The sequence below is a fragment of the Pezoporus flaviventris genome, unplaced genomic scaffold, assembly GCF_033815535.1.
Source record: "Pezoporus flaviventris isolate CSIRO_AGI_PZ_B2104156 unplaced genomic scaffold, CSIRO_AGI_Pfla_v1 ptg000001l, whole genome shotgun sequence".
Lineage (NCBI taxonomy): Eukaryota > Metazoa > Chordata > Aves > Psittaciformes > Psittacidae > Pezoporus > Pezoporus flaviventris.
The window spans coordinates 12,950,972-12,969,269 of record NW_026892549.1 but is presented as its reverse complement, the minus strand read 5'-3'; the positions used below and the strand labels follow the sequence as shown (position 1 = coordinate 12,969,269).

The following is an 18,298-nucleotide window of genomic DNA, read 5'->3' as shown; positions in this document are numbered from 1 at the left end:
CCCATTTAAGCGAGGAAAACAAAAGGCCTAATTCTTTAGGCTTTAGAGACTAAAATTATTTCCACATTGCAGGCTACTTCCAAATGTTTGCAAAGAGAAAGGTTGTTTAAATTGCCTTTCTGGTTTAGATAGTAAACAGTAAATGTTCTAGCAAACCCAACTGTTCCAAATATCTTTACAAATTCAGGGTTGAATTCTGCTGGTCTAAGCTTAGGAAAGAGGGGGACACTTCTCTTGCTCTAATTCACTGCTATACAAAACGACAATTAGGGATTATTAAGGGAGAAAAGATGAAAAAATAAAAGAAAAAAAGGAGATGATACTTGGCTAATATCACATCTTTTCCTACAGTGTTTGGTCAGGTGAGATTTAGCTGTCCTAACACCTGGAAATCTGCAAGGCTTTAAACAATCATTCAGAGTTTTAAAACTGAAATAAATGACATGCATGAAATGGTCACCGAGTACTTCATGGTGGCATACTGTCCTGCACACACAGGAAGGGCCAGCTTTCACCAGAGCAAGCCCTGCTTTCTGGTACCTTAACCACTTACAAGTTGTGCCCCACCAGCACACATTCTGTGGTTCACTGCACGTTCAGAGCTGCTGAGGACATTGTATTACTTTAATTTCAGTGAAAAAATTAAGTCTATTAGATGTTTAGCTGAAAAGTGGGGCGGTGGGGGGAAGAGTATTGTAAGTCTTCATGGAAAACTCCACCCCAGAATCTTCGGTAGGATACCAATATCCTCACACACCCAATGAAATGCACAATATGAAGACATACATCATCAGATCAAACTTTCCTTGGGTGATTATAGCCTCAGGGTAATATAATGTTTGTAGCTCTTTAAGGAAACAGTAGCTGTGCTCGGATTAACCCTTTCAAAGAGGCTGCCTCTGCCTGCTCTGCCAATTTCATTGCAGCAAAACCTCTGGAAAGAAATGCAAGAAATGGGGATATTTTTCTCTCACTAGATTCTGCAGTGAACAAGGAAAGTCAGTACCCTCTAAAAACACACGTTCTTGGATCAGGCAGGGATAGGAGGAAGGCATTTGGAATTTGTACTGAGAGTGGCAAAAAAGAAAGAAAAAGCTACAGCTGAATCTGGTTTAGTAATTAAAAACTGTTTTAATAAAATGCAGCCCTGCTTACTTCTAGTAAAAAACCCTCAGCCTTCCTGGGAGAATAACAGCAATCAGTTACAAAAGAATATTATTTGCTAGTGTTATTCTTCTGAATAAGTAATACAAAAATTCATAAAAGGCTCAAATGTATTAATAGTTCTATTGAAGATTATATACTGTAGGCTGCATAAACAGAAAATGCAAAAATTCATTTGTTAAGGGTTTGTGTGCTTTTACAACCCTCAGCAAACCAATGTCCTTGTTATTTCAGAAACAAATGTAGCGTTCCATTTCAAGGCAAGAATCAAGTGACATTTTTTGTTCAACAACCTTGTTTATATGACATTTTTTAGTAGATTTGCATACATATTTTTAAATCCTTCAGAAAAAGGAACATCTAGCTAGCTGCTGACTGCCTAAAACCTGTAGAGATGCCTAAGCAAATGAATTTGAAATTGCTACATCTTAATTAATAAAGGTAACAGCCAAAACAAATACATACCAATCTGTCAATTGCATTTTTGATAGCGTGGAACCAATCCAGTATGAGAAAGTCGATATCTGACTGGAGGAGAAACTCATTTCCTGACACTGTCGTGATCTGGAGAGGGCATGGGACACATAGGTAAGAAAAACACATACTGGACAGAATATTTTCTTCTATTTTCTCTCCTACGCACCCAAATGCTGTTCCTTTGTACCCAGAATTATCTGCTGGAGTGCTGAGCTACTGAGGAGTTTCGAACCTCTGTCTGAAAACTGTTCTGAGTATGTCACAACAAATGAGATATTGTCTCAGCAGTGCAACCCCCAAACACAAATAGTGCAAAAGTAACAGTAATGTGATGAAAGTTAAAAAAAGCCAGGAAACTCAGCTTTACAAGGCACAGCTCAAATATAAATCAAAGCACCCTGAAAAAAAAGCAATATGAGAATTAATTCCTGTTATTTTCAGTTTCCCTTTCCATTTTGGTAATATTATTTTTATATCTGGTACCTGCATTTATATTTTTATATCTGGTACCTCAAATTTACACATTTATTATATAACTGTAATTCCAGAGTCCACTTTTAATAAAATTAATGATGTCACTCTTTTTTACATTAAATAATAATAATAAAATACCTTCAAAGATGGCTGTACCAAAGTAATTAGAGGCCCATTTATCACAAAAAAAAAAATCCCCACGTGCCTGAATGTGAGTTGATTTGCATTTTTGACCCACTCACTGGGAATATTTATCAAAAGCATATTCAATCCCATGACAATGCTGTTTCACTGCCTAACAATATTTTGTAGAAATATGCATGCATGTATTTTGTTGATCTGAACTTCTGCAAACCATGTGGATAGTAATATTACATCATTTATATATATATGTATATATATACACACACACATATATACACCAGAGCAGATCTCCAGGTATTTTACACAGCAGGTGAAAACAACCATTTTACAGATGTCAAAACTGAGGCACAGAACTATGAAGTGTTTTGCCCCAGGATTGTTCAGCTTGTGCTTGAAGCATGATTCAGGGCACAGCAGTTCTGTGTGTTTGCAGATGAGTGAATGAAGGGTTACATTTTGCAAGGGGCAGAAGCTTGTCCTGCCCACAGTCCAAACCAGCTCATCTCCTGCCAGCTCTGGAACCAGTTTTTTCTTATGTTTTGTTGTTAAGAATTGCCTGTGCATAACTCAATAGCATCTGCATGTGAGAATTGTATATTGAATTTCAGTGTTTTGAGGATGCAGGTTTAATCTGCTTACCGGAACATGGTATTATTCAGGACCAAAAACTTTTCAGGTATTTTTTTGGAGAATGGCTGAACACAGTGAACAGCAGATATTATTTTCTGACCAAAGTGAGAGGAAAAGCAGAGCAAAGCCTTTGAGACCTGGCACAGCCTATTTATGTAAATCCATTAACCTGAAGTGCTACTGCTTCACTGCGTCTGCCCTATGTCAAGAGTTTTTCTATAGCATAAAAGAAAAAACAGCTCCTCACTAGCCTGGGTACTTCACACTTCTTTCTTAAAACTGAAATACAACCAGGAATTAAAAAAAAAAAAAAAAAGGAAAAAAAGAACTTAATGTTTTCTTAATTGTTCTGCAACCTTCCATTTACTGAGGAAGTGCTTGTAAGGAAGGTTTCTAAAGTCATCAGCATTAAGGAAAAGCCCATCAGTGCAGCTCTAGCAGAGACATCCTGTGAGAGTGCTGCAGAGAATGTGGGAATGGTCCCCAGTGCAGGCTCAGAGGCTGCCTGGCTGCAGATGTTCATCCCGTCCCATCCACACCCGTTAAGAGCAGACCTCCAGCCACTTCATTGTTCCCCATGTGCACAGGAGAGTTATTTATTGGGGAAATTTTAATTCCCTTATTAGTCCACAATCATATGTTAATCCCTATTCATACACTCACTGTTCCCTTTATGAAAAGAAAAAATTAGTCAAAATTCAACTGAAGGTGAGCAGTTGAAAGAGCTGACCTCTAGTTCTCACAGCTCACATGGCAAAGTTTGGATTCAAAATGTATTACACTATATCACAATTTATTAATGTATACATGCAGATATGAATTAGACTAAACACAGGCAACAATTCAATCTAATGTCTCTCTCCCAGTATAAACAAATCATTATTAAAATTATAAAATAGAATAACATTTTCAAAGTAAAAGCAGCATATATAATTAGATTTACTGTATTTTGAAGGCTTAAAATGGACACAATATAGTTCAGTCTTCCGTTCAGTAAATTCAGGCTTTATTAAAAAACAAGTATTCAGCACTGCATAAACATTTGTAGTGTATGATATGCAAAAGAGATACTCCATTACTAACAAGACCAAAGCAAAATACATGTTGAAAATTTCTTTGTCTGAATGTGTTATTTTGATAATCATATATTATCAGTGTTTTATGAGCAAATCTGTAAAAACAGATCATAGAATGGAAGGAAGAGAATTAATTTAAAATATAGTTTCTGTAAGATATAGTTCAAGTCCTTTTTCTTTCTTTCCTCAGACTAATCTTCAGTGTTACTAGACAGTTTCAAGAAGACTGCTACTGCTCTCTACAGTTTAAATGCATCCACTCCTTAATTACAGTCAGTAATTGACTTTGTTCTGCTCCATTCCAGTCATTCACAGGAATGCAGTTCCAAAGGCTTTGGCTGCTAAATCCCATTTAATGTGCAGGTTTCCTATCCCACTTTTATATATTACCTCCTTAGGATTTCTGATAAATGGTTCTTGGAATGGATTGCTAAACCATATTTGCACTTTGAACAATCGAATTTTCAACACCCTTGGGAAAAGACATCAGTAAAGAATGCTAGCTTTGACTAAACCTTGTGATTGAACAATTTATGATCACAGCCTTAAATGATGTATAACTAACAACAAGCGTAAATTGTTCAATATTAAGGCATGCTAACACACCATCCCTGTATCAGGAACTGCTGAAATAAAGAGGGACTGGAGAAACAAATGGAAGACAAATCTGGGGGAAAAAAAATAGGAAAAGGAAATTATGTGTTCTAGATAGAGCTGCCAGCCTCCACTGTGCCATGTACTTCACTTATTTACTGAATTCCCTCTCTTTGTCATAATTTTTGCAAAGGCTACATTATGGAATTGGCATTACCTTACCAAGCAGTATTATGGTGTTTCTATTGGCAATAAATACCCTCAAAGAATGACAACTGACAATGACTCTCTTATTTGCAAAGGGTGTGGCCTTCAGGTTGCTTACAGAAGAGCCAGGATGCCTGGTTTCTCTTTTTCTTGTTATAGCACTTTGGAAAAATCACTTCAAAGGCTGAATCCATTCACATGCTAGTTTTACAAAGAACAGTAGTACAGTCCTGCTGTTAAACACTGATCCTCTGAAAATATTGGCTCACTGCAGGTAAATGTGTGTTAAATTCAATACACTGCTGGGCTGCCAACAAAGTGTGGGAAGGGGGGCAGGTGTGAAACACTTTTTATGATATTCTACTTGTGGCTTATTAAGGTTTTCTCTTGTCACCTTATAAAGCTGCAAATGGGGAGTTGAGCTTCTTTTGCATGTTACCATAATGACGTACCAAGGTTGTGTTCAACAAAATCCTATGTTATTAAACAAAAAGATGCCTATATAATTCCAGGAAATACCAGACACTGTATCTAATTAATACCACTGCCATTTTATAATACATGAATATAACTTGGATTCTGTCCAGGATCAGCAGTTCTTAAAAATCCTGCAAATCGTATATTTTTCAAGTGCTAGGTTGTGCTCTGGGACATGCTAGTGTGCCATGCTACTGTGCCATACATGCCTGTGTACATCCAGGACTTCCAAACCTTTACACATCTTCTGGATCACCTCTGTCTCAGTGATTTTTCCCTTTCACAGTATAACTACACCTACAGAAAACATGAGATAAATGCTAGAAAAGTGCCATGGGATAAGCTCAGCATCTTTTGCCCATTGTCTTCCTGCAAACTCCGGTCTAGGGACTACTGCACTTCTGTGAAAAAGAAATACTTCATGACATCCCTCTAGTTCTTTACCAGTATACATAATTTTTTACATTTAATTCCACTGCAAATCAAGGATGGAGGCAATTTTAAGAATGCTAGTGATAGGCACTCACTCTATGGAGTTATGGAAAAGAGCAATAAATTCACACAGCAAAACGAAAATACAGAACCGTGTTATTGATTCACTCCAAAGTGTACTCATGCATCTCTGGTGGCTATAACTGTTATTTGCAGTGATGTACTATTTTCAGACAATGCCAAGAACAAACCTTCATACAGGAAGTAAAGAATCCTATATGGAAGAAGAAATGCAGCAAAAAAACGTTCACAGTCTGTACCCAGCAGCAAGCTAAAGGAAACAAAGTGAAGAGCTCAGGAAGCGTATGGCTCACATATAGTTCACGTATGGCCACCAAGAAACCACTACACAGTTCTTATTTCAATCAAATACTGTCAAAAGATATTGTTCAACTCCCTCTGAATGTGGGACATGCGGAAAAAAATCCAGGACTATAGGGATGAAGCTTCATATAACCTCCCACGGTGGTTCCACATTGGATTATTGACACTTCTGGACCATGGAAACCCCACCAGATGCTAATTCGATGCAGAATCCAGTGTAGAAAACCTAAATTTTGATGTCACCTGGGGCTCCCACAGCTTGTGGTGAACACTAAGTGATTTAAACTTGGATTGACAGATACCTGTGTGTGCAGAAATTCAGTCAAATGTGTTCTTCTTGTTACACTGTGCACTGGGAATGCTGACCTTGATATGTGTAGGAAAAAAGAAAATGCGAGTCTCTGAAGCATTTCTAGCTGAAAAACTAACACTCTTCCCTCTTTGTGCTGCTCCCTTTATCTTACCTTGCTTGCTTAAAATTTTTATTTTATTTTTGATCATGGTATTCATCCTGTTTCCCCATAGTAAAGAGGAATCTAGGCTTTCCCTTCTATTTTCTTGAGATATTTTTGCAGGGTGGGATCAAACCACTCAGCATATTTAACACAGGACAAACCAGTCTCTACTCACATGGCAGCCAATTGGGATGGGACAGGAAAAATGGGAAATGAGTCAAAAATAATGGAGGAAAATAAAGAAAGAAGAGTGGGAATATTCTCTCTTTTTCTGAATATTCTTTTTTTAAAAAAAAGTTATCATTAGAATATAATATAGCTTGAGAATAAACACATAAAACAGATACTCATGTGTCCACACCACAGTAGAAATAGAATTAATTGAAGTTGGGAGACACTATGCTCCTTAGTGGTTTAATTAACTGGATTTGAATTAAACAGAAACAGGGATATGTGCATTTTCAAAAACATGTCAAAAGTCTAACTGCATTTCTGGAACTTGATCTTACATTCTTTCTCACAGATAATCCAGTCTCTTGGCCATGTTTATGCTGAATGAGTGAGCAGCAGAAAGAATAAATAAAATATATCTCTGTGCTGTACTGTAATGAGCTGAGTCTAATATTCAAAAATGCAAATAAAAGGATCAGTATTGAGCTGCATTATGCTCATACTGCATCTCATATCCATTATATGATTCAGCCTATCAAAGAGAGGTAGTCATGGTTATGCTGATAGTTAAATTACTTAAAGAACTCTAAGATGTTTATAACTACCACAGAAATTTCATTATCAAGCAGATTGTCTGTCTCATATTACAGTCTGGCTTTACCAATCTAGCAGTCCTTTGGATGTCGAGCAAAGTTAACATTGAAGTGATGGGGAAATATCAGCTTGAAAGAAAAGGTCTTCAACCAATCTTTCAAAAAAATGATATTTGCTAAAAAATTTTGTGAGAAAGTATCTGCCTTGTGTTCCCAATGTTGCTAGATATTAAGTAAATATATGCTGATCGCAAAAAAGTTGCTTTGGCAACTCTCTTATTAAAATGCATTTGTAACCCCCATCTGTCATGAAAGTTTTGAAAAGTTTGTTTACTTTGGATAGCCGCCTTATCCAGGGTTACCCCAGCATACAATGATAGCAGTCTTCAGAAGTTGTGTGAGGAACAAGCCACTGGGGATCCATTTTTGTTTTAATTGGCACACACAAACACTTTTCTGGTCTGTCAAAAAGATCAAGCTAATATGCATGGCGGGTGTTACATTCTCAGCTTTTGGGAGTAGTAAAGCTCCCTTTATTTAAGTAATTTAAATGATAGACTGCAAAAACTTTGCAAGTCAGAAAAATGTTTTATACTTTCTTTGGGAATATTTGTTTTAAGCAACAGAAAATGTTCTACATATCTAAAGATGTTGAACCTTATGTTATAATTGCCCTGTTTCTTCTGACTCTGTAAAAATTGCTGTGAAAACCAAGAATTGCAAAGAGGCAACAAACAGATCCTGTGTTTTCACAACTTCTGCAACATTAGCAACTGTAAGACCAATTGCTGCCACATGTTTATATGTCTTAAATTGTGTTGCTTTGTGGTATGACTCACTTGCACATCATTCTCGGAAACTTCCTGGGGTCATTGTTTCAAAGCGACCTGCTTATATGTAATAAGTTGCTTTTTAATGAAATAAATATAGCATTCAAGGTGCACACATAAATGTCCCTGAAGTGGATTCAACAGTACAAAGTCTGTGGTCAAACTTCCAAGAAAAAAACAACTTCTTAAATAAAACTAAGGATTAAAGCCAATTAAAGCCAATTAAGCCCCGAGAGACCAAAATTTCTTCTTGGATTTGAAGAGGAGCTCAGGCTGGAGGTCCACAGAGCCTCCCTGGAGGGGAGAAGGTCCAGGGCTCTGCCAGGGGTACTAGGACACATTCACTCATTTCAAGGAACAGCTTTTTATTCTCCCTTTTTGACTCATCAGTACAGGTCTTACTTCTTGTTGCCCTTGGAGATGTGTGAAAAGAAAGCACATACTGTTTGAGCAAAGAGGAAGGTAAGAAAAAGCAAGTACTCTCTGCTAAACAACCAAAGAGTGTACTGGGAGGAAGTATTTCCTGCTGATCTGCTGCACGGATGTTATGCCCTATGCAGGACACAGTTGGACTACTTGAAATAGAGGAGTTTCCTTCAGAAGGCAAAGAGCAAAAAGAAAAATGTGAGACAAGCAGCAGGTGACCATCTTGGATGTCAGAAACCTGATGCAGTCTCCCATGTACCTGCTGGCTATCCTACTCTGCTCCTGATCCACAAATGCACTTCCCTTGCAATGGGAATGGGATGGATGACTGCCAGCCATCAAGCCAAAGTCAGGGGAGGTGCAAGCCACCAGACTTAGAGAGTGAAAAAAGTACCTCCAGCCATCAAGCCAAAGTCAGGGGAGGTGCAAGCCACCAGACTTAGAGAGTGAAAAAAGTACCTCCAAAATTGGCTCAAAGCAGAAGAGCAAGAGGTAATAATTACGACACAACTCGCTTGTGTCTGTGCATAGTGGGAAGTAGGGGAATAGACAGTTGCACATTTTTTCCACAGATGAGGACTAGAGGCAATGTATGAATACCTACTGCAAGCTGTGTTTTTCCTTGGGGTAATATTTTACTGTTATTGCCTTTGCAATCTGAAGCTATATATATTACAGAGCCACACACAGAGAAATTGGCAATGGTTTCTTAAAGAAGTCCCGCCTTTCTTAGTTTTACCAGCTGGACAATACCTAGTGATGAATGGTCCTCCTGTCCAATTTTATATACATGTTATAACGCTTTAAGATAAATGTGAGTAAGACTCAACATGATAAGTCCTTATAACAAACAAAAATACCAAAGGGAGAATGAATGCTTTACTTTCCGTACAAGCAAAGACATACATTTAAAATATATATGTGCTACGTGTAAAGATTTCATTTCATTGACTCTTATTTTAGGCAGAAATTTATTCATCAGTAGCAGAGCATTTTACAGCTACATTATTTGCAGGCAGAAGCCAGTATTGGCTTTTAGTATTCGTATACTGAAACATATCTCCTATTATTAAGTGCTGAGATTGCACAATAAGAAAAAAGAGATGTTGCTGTGAGTATCTTTATACATATAGTAACGTATTTGGCCATGATTATAAGTGTTTATAACACATTCTAGAATCGTTCCTTGTCTACTTGCACTAATGACAACACCTGTTAACTTTAGAGCTACACAGACTTATTTGCATTAAATTCAGGTTTTTGCATACTGTACACCACTTTTTGAAACAATTAGATGTTTATAGAGAAATATAGCTAAAAGAAGAACAGCAGCTTGAATGCCTGCCAACCCAAATCAATACTAATCCTGGTTTGTGTGAAAAGTGGAAATCTGCTGAATTATAATACTGACATAAATTCAACTAGCAGTTGAACAAAGGTATACCTGCAAATCCTCTGACAGCAGTTGTTACTTGTGGGGATTGATACCCGCTGTTGAATAAAGCATCTCTTAGAGATGAAACAGCACTACTGAATGGGATTTCTCGTCGTTGTATTTCCCATTTTCTTTTAATTTGGATATTTTAGTTTTCTTCTGGTGGCTCAGAAGCTGTCTGTGTACTGAGCATGTAGAACGCAAGGTCGTTTTCCAGAATAACTGTTTACCTTATCAGCTTACCAAAAGCCAATACAACAACACAAGAATCCTACTGCTAGAGATCAAAAAAAATATCTCTGCAGTAGAGGGTTTTGTGGCCTGGGGCAAGGAGGCAGGAGTTCCCTTTCTATAAAAAAAAAAAATCGACTGAACGGTAAGTGTAATATCCTGCTGCTATATGACCATGACAGGTATTGTTTAATAATAATGTACAACTTCAAAGTTGGTCCATGATCTGAACATATACTCTGCCAGCTGTGTCAAGTTCCTAAGTGTTGCAGGCAGGAAAATATAATGGTTCTTATCTCCCATTGCATGCAAGGAGCAAACAATGCCTAACATCTTTGGTTTGCCTCTTTCCATCTTTATTTGTATGTAAATATTAGGAAAGCTAAACAGGATGAAAAATGTTTTGAATAAGACTATTACATCCATTTAAGAAAACAAACATTTCCAACTACAGCAACATTTCTATTTAAAAAATATTTAGTGTTTTAATAAAAAACAATGTTGTTGGGATTTAGGACAAAGTTATATTTTTGTCACTAAAACTTTACTTTCTAAGGAGTCACAACCTTGTTAAAAAACTTACATGAGTGATACCATACACACAGAAGAATATGGACATTTCAAATACAGTTCCTAAAAGGGCAATGGACTTAAAACCTTTCTTAAGCAACTGTAGGTACTTTTTCATTTGAGGATGAAGTTATTTGATGTAATAAACAACATCATAGTATAGATAGTCTGGAGGAAGTGTTTTATTCAAATAATACCATCTTTTATTTTTTTAAATTAGAAATACCTATAATCAGTACAAACTTGGAACTTTGTCTCCAGATACTCATGATAGTTTCAAACTAGTTTTCAAGGGTTGAAGGATTTTACTTTAGACATTCTGGAACTTCACTGATAGCACTGGAAATGCACTGGCCTTCAAATTTATCTGCTGCTCTACATAGCAGTGCAATAATGACAGAAGGCTAATCCAAATATTATTTTAAAAATATCATATAATGAAAATATCAAATTATCTTTTCACAATAGGTGTCTAAGGGGAGCTTTTCTAGGGAAGGAGAATATAGCTCAGAACTAAACGAATTTCTTACGCTAACTGAACTTAGCTAGCAGATATGGGGTGAAAAACTACTGAAATATTTGACTTTGCAGCTCACAGACCAGACAACCTACTTTGATCAATTTTGCAATGTACTGTTTTTTAAAAAATACAGTGAAATCAGAAAAAAAAAAAACAAAACAAAAAAACTTGCACATCTTCTCAAGATCTTTGCATTTCTGGTTTGCACTGGGATATACCAAGTACCAAAATTGAAAAGTGAATATGTTATTTTAAGCATAAAGATAGTTTTTACAAGTATATGATTTTATTTTTTTTATAATGTAGGCTTTTCTCATGTATTAGAACATGATGCACACTTTGACATCTGTCAGTCAAGCTCCTGGTTATCACACTGGAGGGATGCGCCACAATGTGATGTGGCATGCAGAAAAATTGAAAAACTCAATTTTTCCAAAATAAAAATCATATCTTCTGGTTTTAAATAGAAAGAATGATTGCAAAATATCTGTCCATCAAGACTGTAAAGATTGAGGTTGGATAATCAATAACGTTTGTGGTTGTATTACCCACTGATAACAAGTAATTTCTTGCTTTTCGTGAGGGGAATTGGGAAGTGGGTTCAGGGAATTGGGCAGGCTCTCTCTGCCTTCTCTAATATGTTGTGTCTGAAAGCCTGATATTCTTTTCTATTGCAAGCTTTGGGATGATGCAGTATAGGCAAATGCAGGTTTGGTGTGACAGCTCATTCAGGAACTTAGGGATCTAAATATAAGAGAAGCTAAAAATACGCAAAATTATCAAGCACAGGAATGGCTGAGTCTTCGGATTTTGAGTCCCCCATCCCATAATCATAAGACTGCATTTATCTGGAGCCCTGCAACACCATGATTGTTGCTCCACTTCTTGTCACTAATAAATGTACAGTACACATGACAGGGAAATAAATAGATAATTTTAAAACATACTATGGCCTCCTTGTCCAATGATGTCATCGTTGGGCATTAATTCAAGTACTGTGGGTGTTCCAGAAGACTTGCTCTTATCCAGCAATGCAAACTACAGAAATAGAAGGGCTGTTACCAGAGCATCTCCATGCAGACTCCTGACCCATATGTTCTTTGCCTTTTCTGCCATGTTGCTAGAGATACCATGTACACTATCAAACTCATCTAATACAATGGCATATGACAACTTCACAGCAATAACATACACTTTAAAACTATAAGGCAAAACGGAAAGTCTTTAGGAAACTGAATTTTCAGACTCCAGTTTCTAAAAGTGTTAGGTTACCCTGTATTATTATCTCACCCACAACCTTATCCTTGCACTGTTATCCTGCTACTAAAATAATAAAGAATGTTATCAGATTCTTAATTCTGACAAGGGAAACTGAGAAATTACTTCGCAGTGATTTGAGGCACTAACTCATTACACCAGAAAAGCTGGTTCTCTCTCTACTAATCCTATCTATGAGCAAAAGCACGAGAGTTTGAACTATAAACAGAACCAATTACATTAACATTTCCCAACCCTTTCAAGAATAAGAGTAGAAGCTTTGTTTGTTTTGCAAAACCATGATCTGCTATGCTAATAAGTCTAAAATTTGATTAAAAGAAAAACATTCAAAGCAGAACCTGGTGGTACAGCTTCTTATGTGCTTTTCTTTCATCTCCTGGAACATGGTAGACCTGATTCAGCAAGGTACTTAATTAAGCAATATGCAAGTTTCAGAATATGAGTATTTGCACTGTTTTCAGTCACAAGAGGGAAATGAGAAAATCAGTCAAAACAAAAATAACAGAAAATTTGTATTTATTCACAGAATAAATATTTCAAGGGACAAAAAATATTTTAGTGATAGTAAGAACTGCAGAACTAGAAAGAACACACATAAGCCTAACAGCAAAAGAAAGCTATACCTTCCAGCCCAACTAAGAGAAGATAATACCTTATCAAGGAATTAGAGGTGAAAGAAATCCCAAACCCAAAATCCCCAAAACCATCACCACCTCTCAGTTCATTCCCTATCAGAAGCAAACCCAAACTAGTGACCTTTTCTATCTACTTAAGACCACAGTATCAGAAAAAAGAAAAAGGTTGTCGTTTTAAAAAATCTTTGGCTATACCAGTTAAAACACAGCTATTTCACCTTGAAAAAATGAGAAAAAAATAATAAATATGTGAGAAATTATGCATAGTTTTCAGCTAAACTCTGTCTTCAATTGCCAACAATCCCCATAACTCACTCCTTTCTTTCTAACAGATAAACTGATTCTCTATCACAGCCAAGCTCATAATGTCTAAGATTGACTAGAAGTAACTCAGAAGATGACCTTACAAAGAAGTAAGCCATAAATTTGATACTGCCAGAACTAAAAATTAAAAGAAAAATTGCTAAGAGTTTTAAGTGTTTAGAAATTCAATTATACTATTTAATCTCTTATTGAAATGCAAACACACAGGCTGAAAGCACAAAAATGCACCATATCTGAACAAACTAGTGAGAAATACTAAAATAGGTGAATATTTATCAAACTCTCACTTAACAAAGAAACAGCATTGATATCCATATTATTTGGGAATGCTGCTTTTATCGAAGGAAAGAACAGGATCTCAGTTTCACGCTTAACTCTGAACGATAACTCATTCCCACTTTTCACTGCTTTTGCTTGATGACAGGTCATTCACCTCATTACTGTCATGCATTACAAAAATTAGCATCCAAGAAAGTGAATCTAGATCAGTTCCTATGTTCAAACTTGCTCATTTGCTAATACACTCTATTTCCTACTAGAAACCCGTCTACTGCATCACAGGACCAACTTCACAGCCGACACGAGCAAGAGAGGAGGAGAACCTTGTGAATTTTCCCAATATATCAGACTTACAGAAACACCTGTGCTAAATAACTTTGTGCTGAGCTACTGTGAAAAGCTGCAGTGTTAAACAGCAATCGCAGTTTCTGATTTGTCAGTGAGCTGGTTACTTTTCTTCTAGTCCTCTGAGCTGTCGCAGAAAGCGTGAATTGTACCCATTTTAATCTTATTGCCTTTCTCTTTATTTACATTGCTAAAGTAATAAATTTCATTATTTATTTTATATTAATACAATATAAATTGAGCAGTGCCTGATAAAGTTGAAAAAAAAATCTCTTTTTTAATAAATAAATGCCTTTCATTTCCGAATTGAAGCTGTTAATTCGATGACTATTATAAGATGATGACAGGGCTTTAGGAAAATCTTCAAAGACATTCAATTTGATACAGGTTTAAAAGTCTAATTTATCTTTTTTCTAAAGATCCCAAATGCAGTATGTAAGGACAAAAATACAGTAAAATTAAATAAACTTAGAACTTTGCTCCAAGTCCATATCTTATTAATGATTGCATCATTTATGAGAGAAAAAAGCTCTGATTTCCATTTTTCAAGGAAACAGTGCCCTTAAATCTACACAAGCACTTGAGAAAAGATGCATTTGTGTGTATATAGAGCTCATTATAGGCTTTAAGTGGGTTAATGAGTAAATGGAAAACTTGTTCAACAAACTATTGATTCTGGTAGTGAAGATTAGTGAGACAGTAAAGGTATTGCAAGCAGGTAGGGAAAGTTGTAATTAGGCTTATCCAGGGACAATCTTTGCCCTTCCCAGAGTAGAAAATAGCAGTAGCCCTAGGTCTGAGCGCAAATATCAAACACTTGCACAAACCTTTTGACCTGGGGAGAAGAAACTGGTAAGAACACGTGCTGTCACTAATGGCAACATCACCACTATCAAAAATTACTCACCATTTATATCTTTACCCCTTTACATGTGTTTCCTAGCTACGCAAACCACTCTGCAGTTCTTAAGCAGTGGCATTGCATGAAAAGACCAGGAAAGCGAGAGCTGTTGCTGATGATGATTCATCTGTAGAAATGTCTACATCAGTACAAGTGGAGACTGAAGATATGTTTAGATGCTACACTGAAGCAGGAGTGAACCTAAAGCAGCATGATTAGCCAAACTTTTTGAAACTGGAGGTAAAGAAAGTTGTTGAAAATTTACTGCTCAGGCTTCAGGCAGGAGAGCACAGCTCATGGTATTTAAATGAAGCTCCCACAACATTTCGTGGCAACATGATATTTTATGGCAGCAAGTGCAAAACACAGCAGCAGCACCACTGTAAACTTTAAAACGTTTCAAAGAATATCAAGCACCAACTGCGCTGCCAATATAGCTTAAGTACAATGTAAAGAGCTAAAATTATGCAAGCAACCGTTTCTCATATGAGTAGTCCCAATGATTTCAGACAAGGGTGATATCCGCTATGAAGACTTGCAGAAGAAGATGCTCCAAAATTATAAAAAATAATTACTTTCCAGTGCAAAGACAGTAACAACACCCAGACTCATGTTTAGGTAGGTTTGTCTGTGCTCTTGCAATTCCCATTTCCTACCTACATGAACTGTGTTTCAAATCTGTAATTCATATAAAGTTAGAATTTCAGTGTTTTTCTTTCACTAAAAAGCCTATTGTGAATATTGAAGCCCCAGGACAACTCCCCCAGCCAGGTAATTTAAACTGCAGAAAAGATAGACAGATACATTATTTTCAACAAGGTCCCAAGGTGGCTTTCAATTAAGAAGAACAATTGACTGATGTTTCTCTCTTTGTTGCCAGAAAGCTCTATTTAGTATTTCTAGAGATTTTTCTCCATTCTACCCAACATGTGGGCTCAGTGTCAAGCTGTGAGTTTGTAAATCTTTTTCAGCACTTACCAGAGCTCAACATGAATTACAGTATTGCCAAATCTGCTCCATGCAGGTTTTTTTTTACACTAGAAGAAAATGTATGATTTTATGGTCAAAAAGAAACATCTACATACTTGCAATGAAAATGAAGTCAGTCATGATTGAACCCCAGAAAAAAATTATTTCACCCTAATCCTGCTTCTTTACTGTCTTCAAACTTTGGAAACTTTTGAGCTGTTGAGATTTACATGGTGTGCATCGTTTCTCTCTGTATGATATTCAACTATATCAGCTAAGATTTTACTAATTAAGACTTTATTAACTAAGTTTTTATGAACTTAATGCATTTTTTAAAAATTCCTGCTACTTTTGTGGATGATTCACCTTAATTATGTGTTAAGCTTAAGTAAAATATCTTTCTTTTTGTTGACGAACAGTTAGCACAGGAGATAAATCAGCCCTTTTGTTGAGGGCTAATAAACTTTGTGCATGTGTGTGTGTGTGTGTGTGCGTGACTTAATACCATTATAATAATATTATATGGCAGGCAAAAATATAATGAAAATGATAATTTGCCAAAAAGATTTAAAAAACACTGAGGTGTTACCTATCAAAAGTTCTCCTTCTGTCTATGATACAGCACAGATTGCAATCGTGACAGTAAATCTGGTGCTATTGTTAATGCCATGGCACTTTGGTTTTTGGCTTGCTTCAGTCCAATCTGTGACATGCTTGTGAATATCTTTCTTCTGTTCTGTCTGTATGGCATATGGATTTCTGGGATACAACGTCAGACCTATCCACATAACAAGTGTTCAGAGCACCTTATCATTTTAAAAAGCCAATTACTCAAAAAGACAAATGTGAAATGTTTCACATTTAATGATGAGCAAATCTGCAAAACAAATGCAATTTTGCTTCATTTGAAAAAGTTTAGTTTAACTGTAAATATTGCAATGGAGTCCCTAGCAATACACACCATGGGTAGGGACAGGCTCATTTTATGCATATTGTACATCATCACTGTCACTTAAATCTGCAAGATTTTCCATACTAAGTTGTTTTAAATAAATAGGAAAAAAATGAGATACAAAAGACTGAAATATATGCTTCTGAATAGACTGTAAAAATGTCACTGTTAACACTAAGCATTGGACACTTAAAAAAAAAATATTTTGAAAGTCTCACCCAAAAAAACGAAAACTGCATATGTCTACAGAGGTAAAGGTCAGTAATGAAACAATTAACAGCAAAAATACCAATCCATTTTTTAGAAATATTTGTCAATATATAAAGAATGTTTTGTACTGCACATAAGTGCTCAATTAATCCTGGATTAGTGGCCGTATGTCATATTCCCAAACTAAAATTATGTCATCTGAAGAATTTAAATGCACACAGGTTCAAAGCAAGATTTTGTAAGGACTTCAGGATTTCAGGAATTGCTACTTTCTGGTGCAGTAGTAATAGAACTTATGCTTGAATAAGATTCTTAAGATTATACATAATATATGTTGTACTCCCAAAGTCAAAATACAGTGCAGTGGAATAATTTTTTTTTAAATATAAGTTATAGGTATATGTTTATGCCTACATGTCTGCAAAATATATAGGCACACATATACTAGCCACTGCTATAGACAATGTAATAATTGTCAGTTATCTAAATTGTAATTGCTGAGCACCAAAGAAGAAATTAAAATGGTTATTGCTGATGTAGGAGAAGGCTAGGAGAATAGTGATATTAGTAGGACTACTTGACAGAGAAAGGCAAATGGATTTATGTACAATATTTAAAATACATGGGAAACATATAAACGGATTTTAATATTGAAGATTTTTGTGACTAATTTGATTTTTAAAATCCTTTCACTAAACTGAGAACATTGGTAACAAAATACTATAGAATACAGGAAACTGAATGCAGCTGGCACTGGCAATTTTAGAAGAAACTAATCTTGATATTTATAACATCATGTAGCAAGCAGAACACTTTTACCAGGCTGGGAATATTGAAATGTAAAAAATGTTTACCTTTCAGTTATTGTGATTTAGCTCTACTGCACAAGAAAAAAATATCAGAAATCAGTTGTTGCAAGGCAAATATTAAAAAAGTTTATTATGATACAGAGACATTGAGATACCTTTTCTAAACTGCCTGTGAACGTCTTGTATTTTATATTAAATTTTTGTAATCCAGCTCAGTTACCTAATATAAACAGCTGAAAAATCAGTTCATAAATTATATTTAGAATGACAGAAAATATGCTGAGCTATAATCTTAGATAAGATCCT

At 35.9% G+C, this 18,298-nt stretch overlaps 1 protein-coding gene across 7 annotated transcripts in view; it reads right to left on the bottom strand.

The window, feature by feature from the left end:
* Positions 1–18,298, bottom strand: part of ARHGAP15 (Rho GTPase activating protein 15) — a 392,541-nt gene that overhangs the window by 202,951 nt on the left and 171,292 nt on the right. For all 7 annotated transcript variants that reach the window (XM_061445138.1, XM_061445129.1, XM_061445154.1 and 4 more), the window contains one exon: positions 1,630–1,728. In XM_061445138.1, the coding sequence (XP_061301122.1) occupies positions 1,630–1,728 (99 nt within the window). The remainder of the gene's footprint in view (positions 1–1,629; positions 1,729–18,298) is intronic.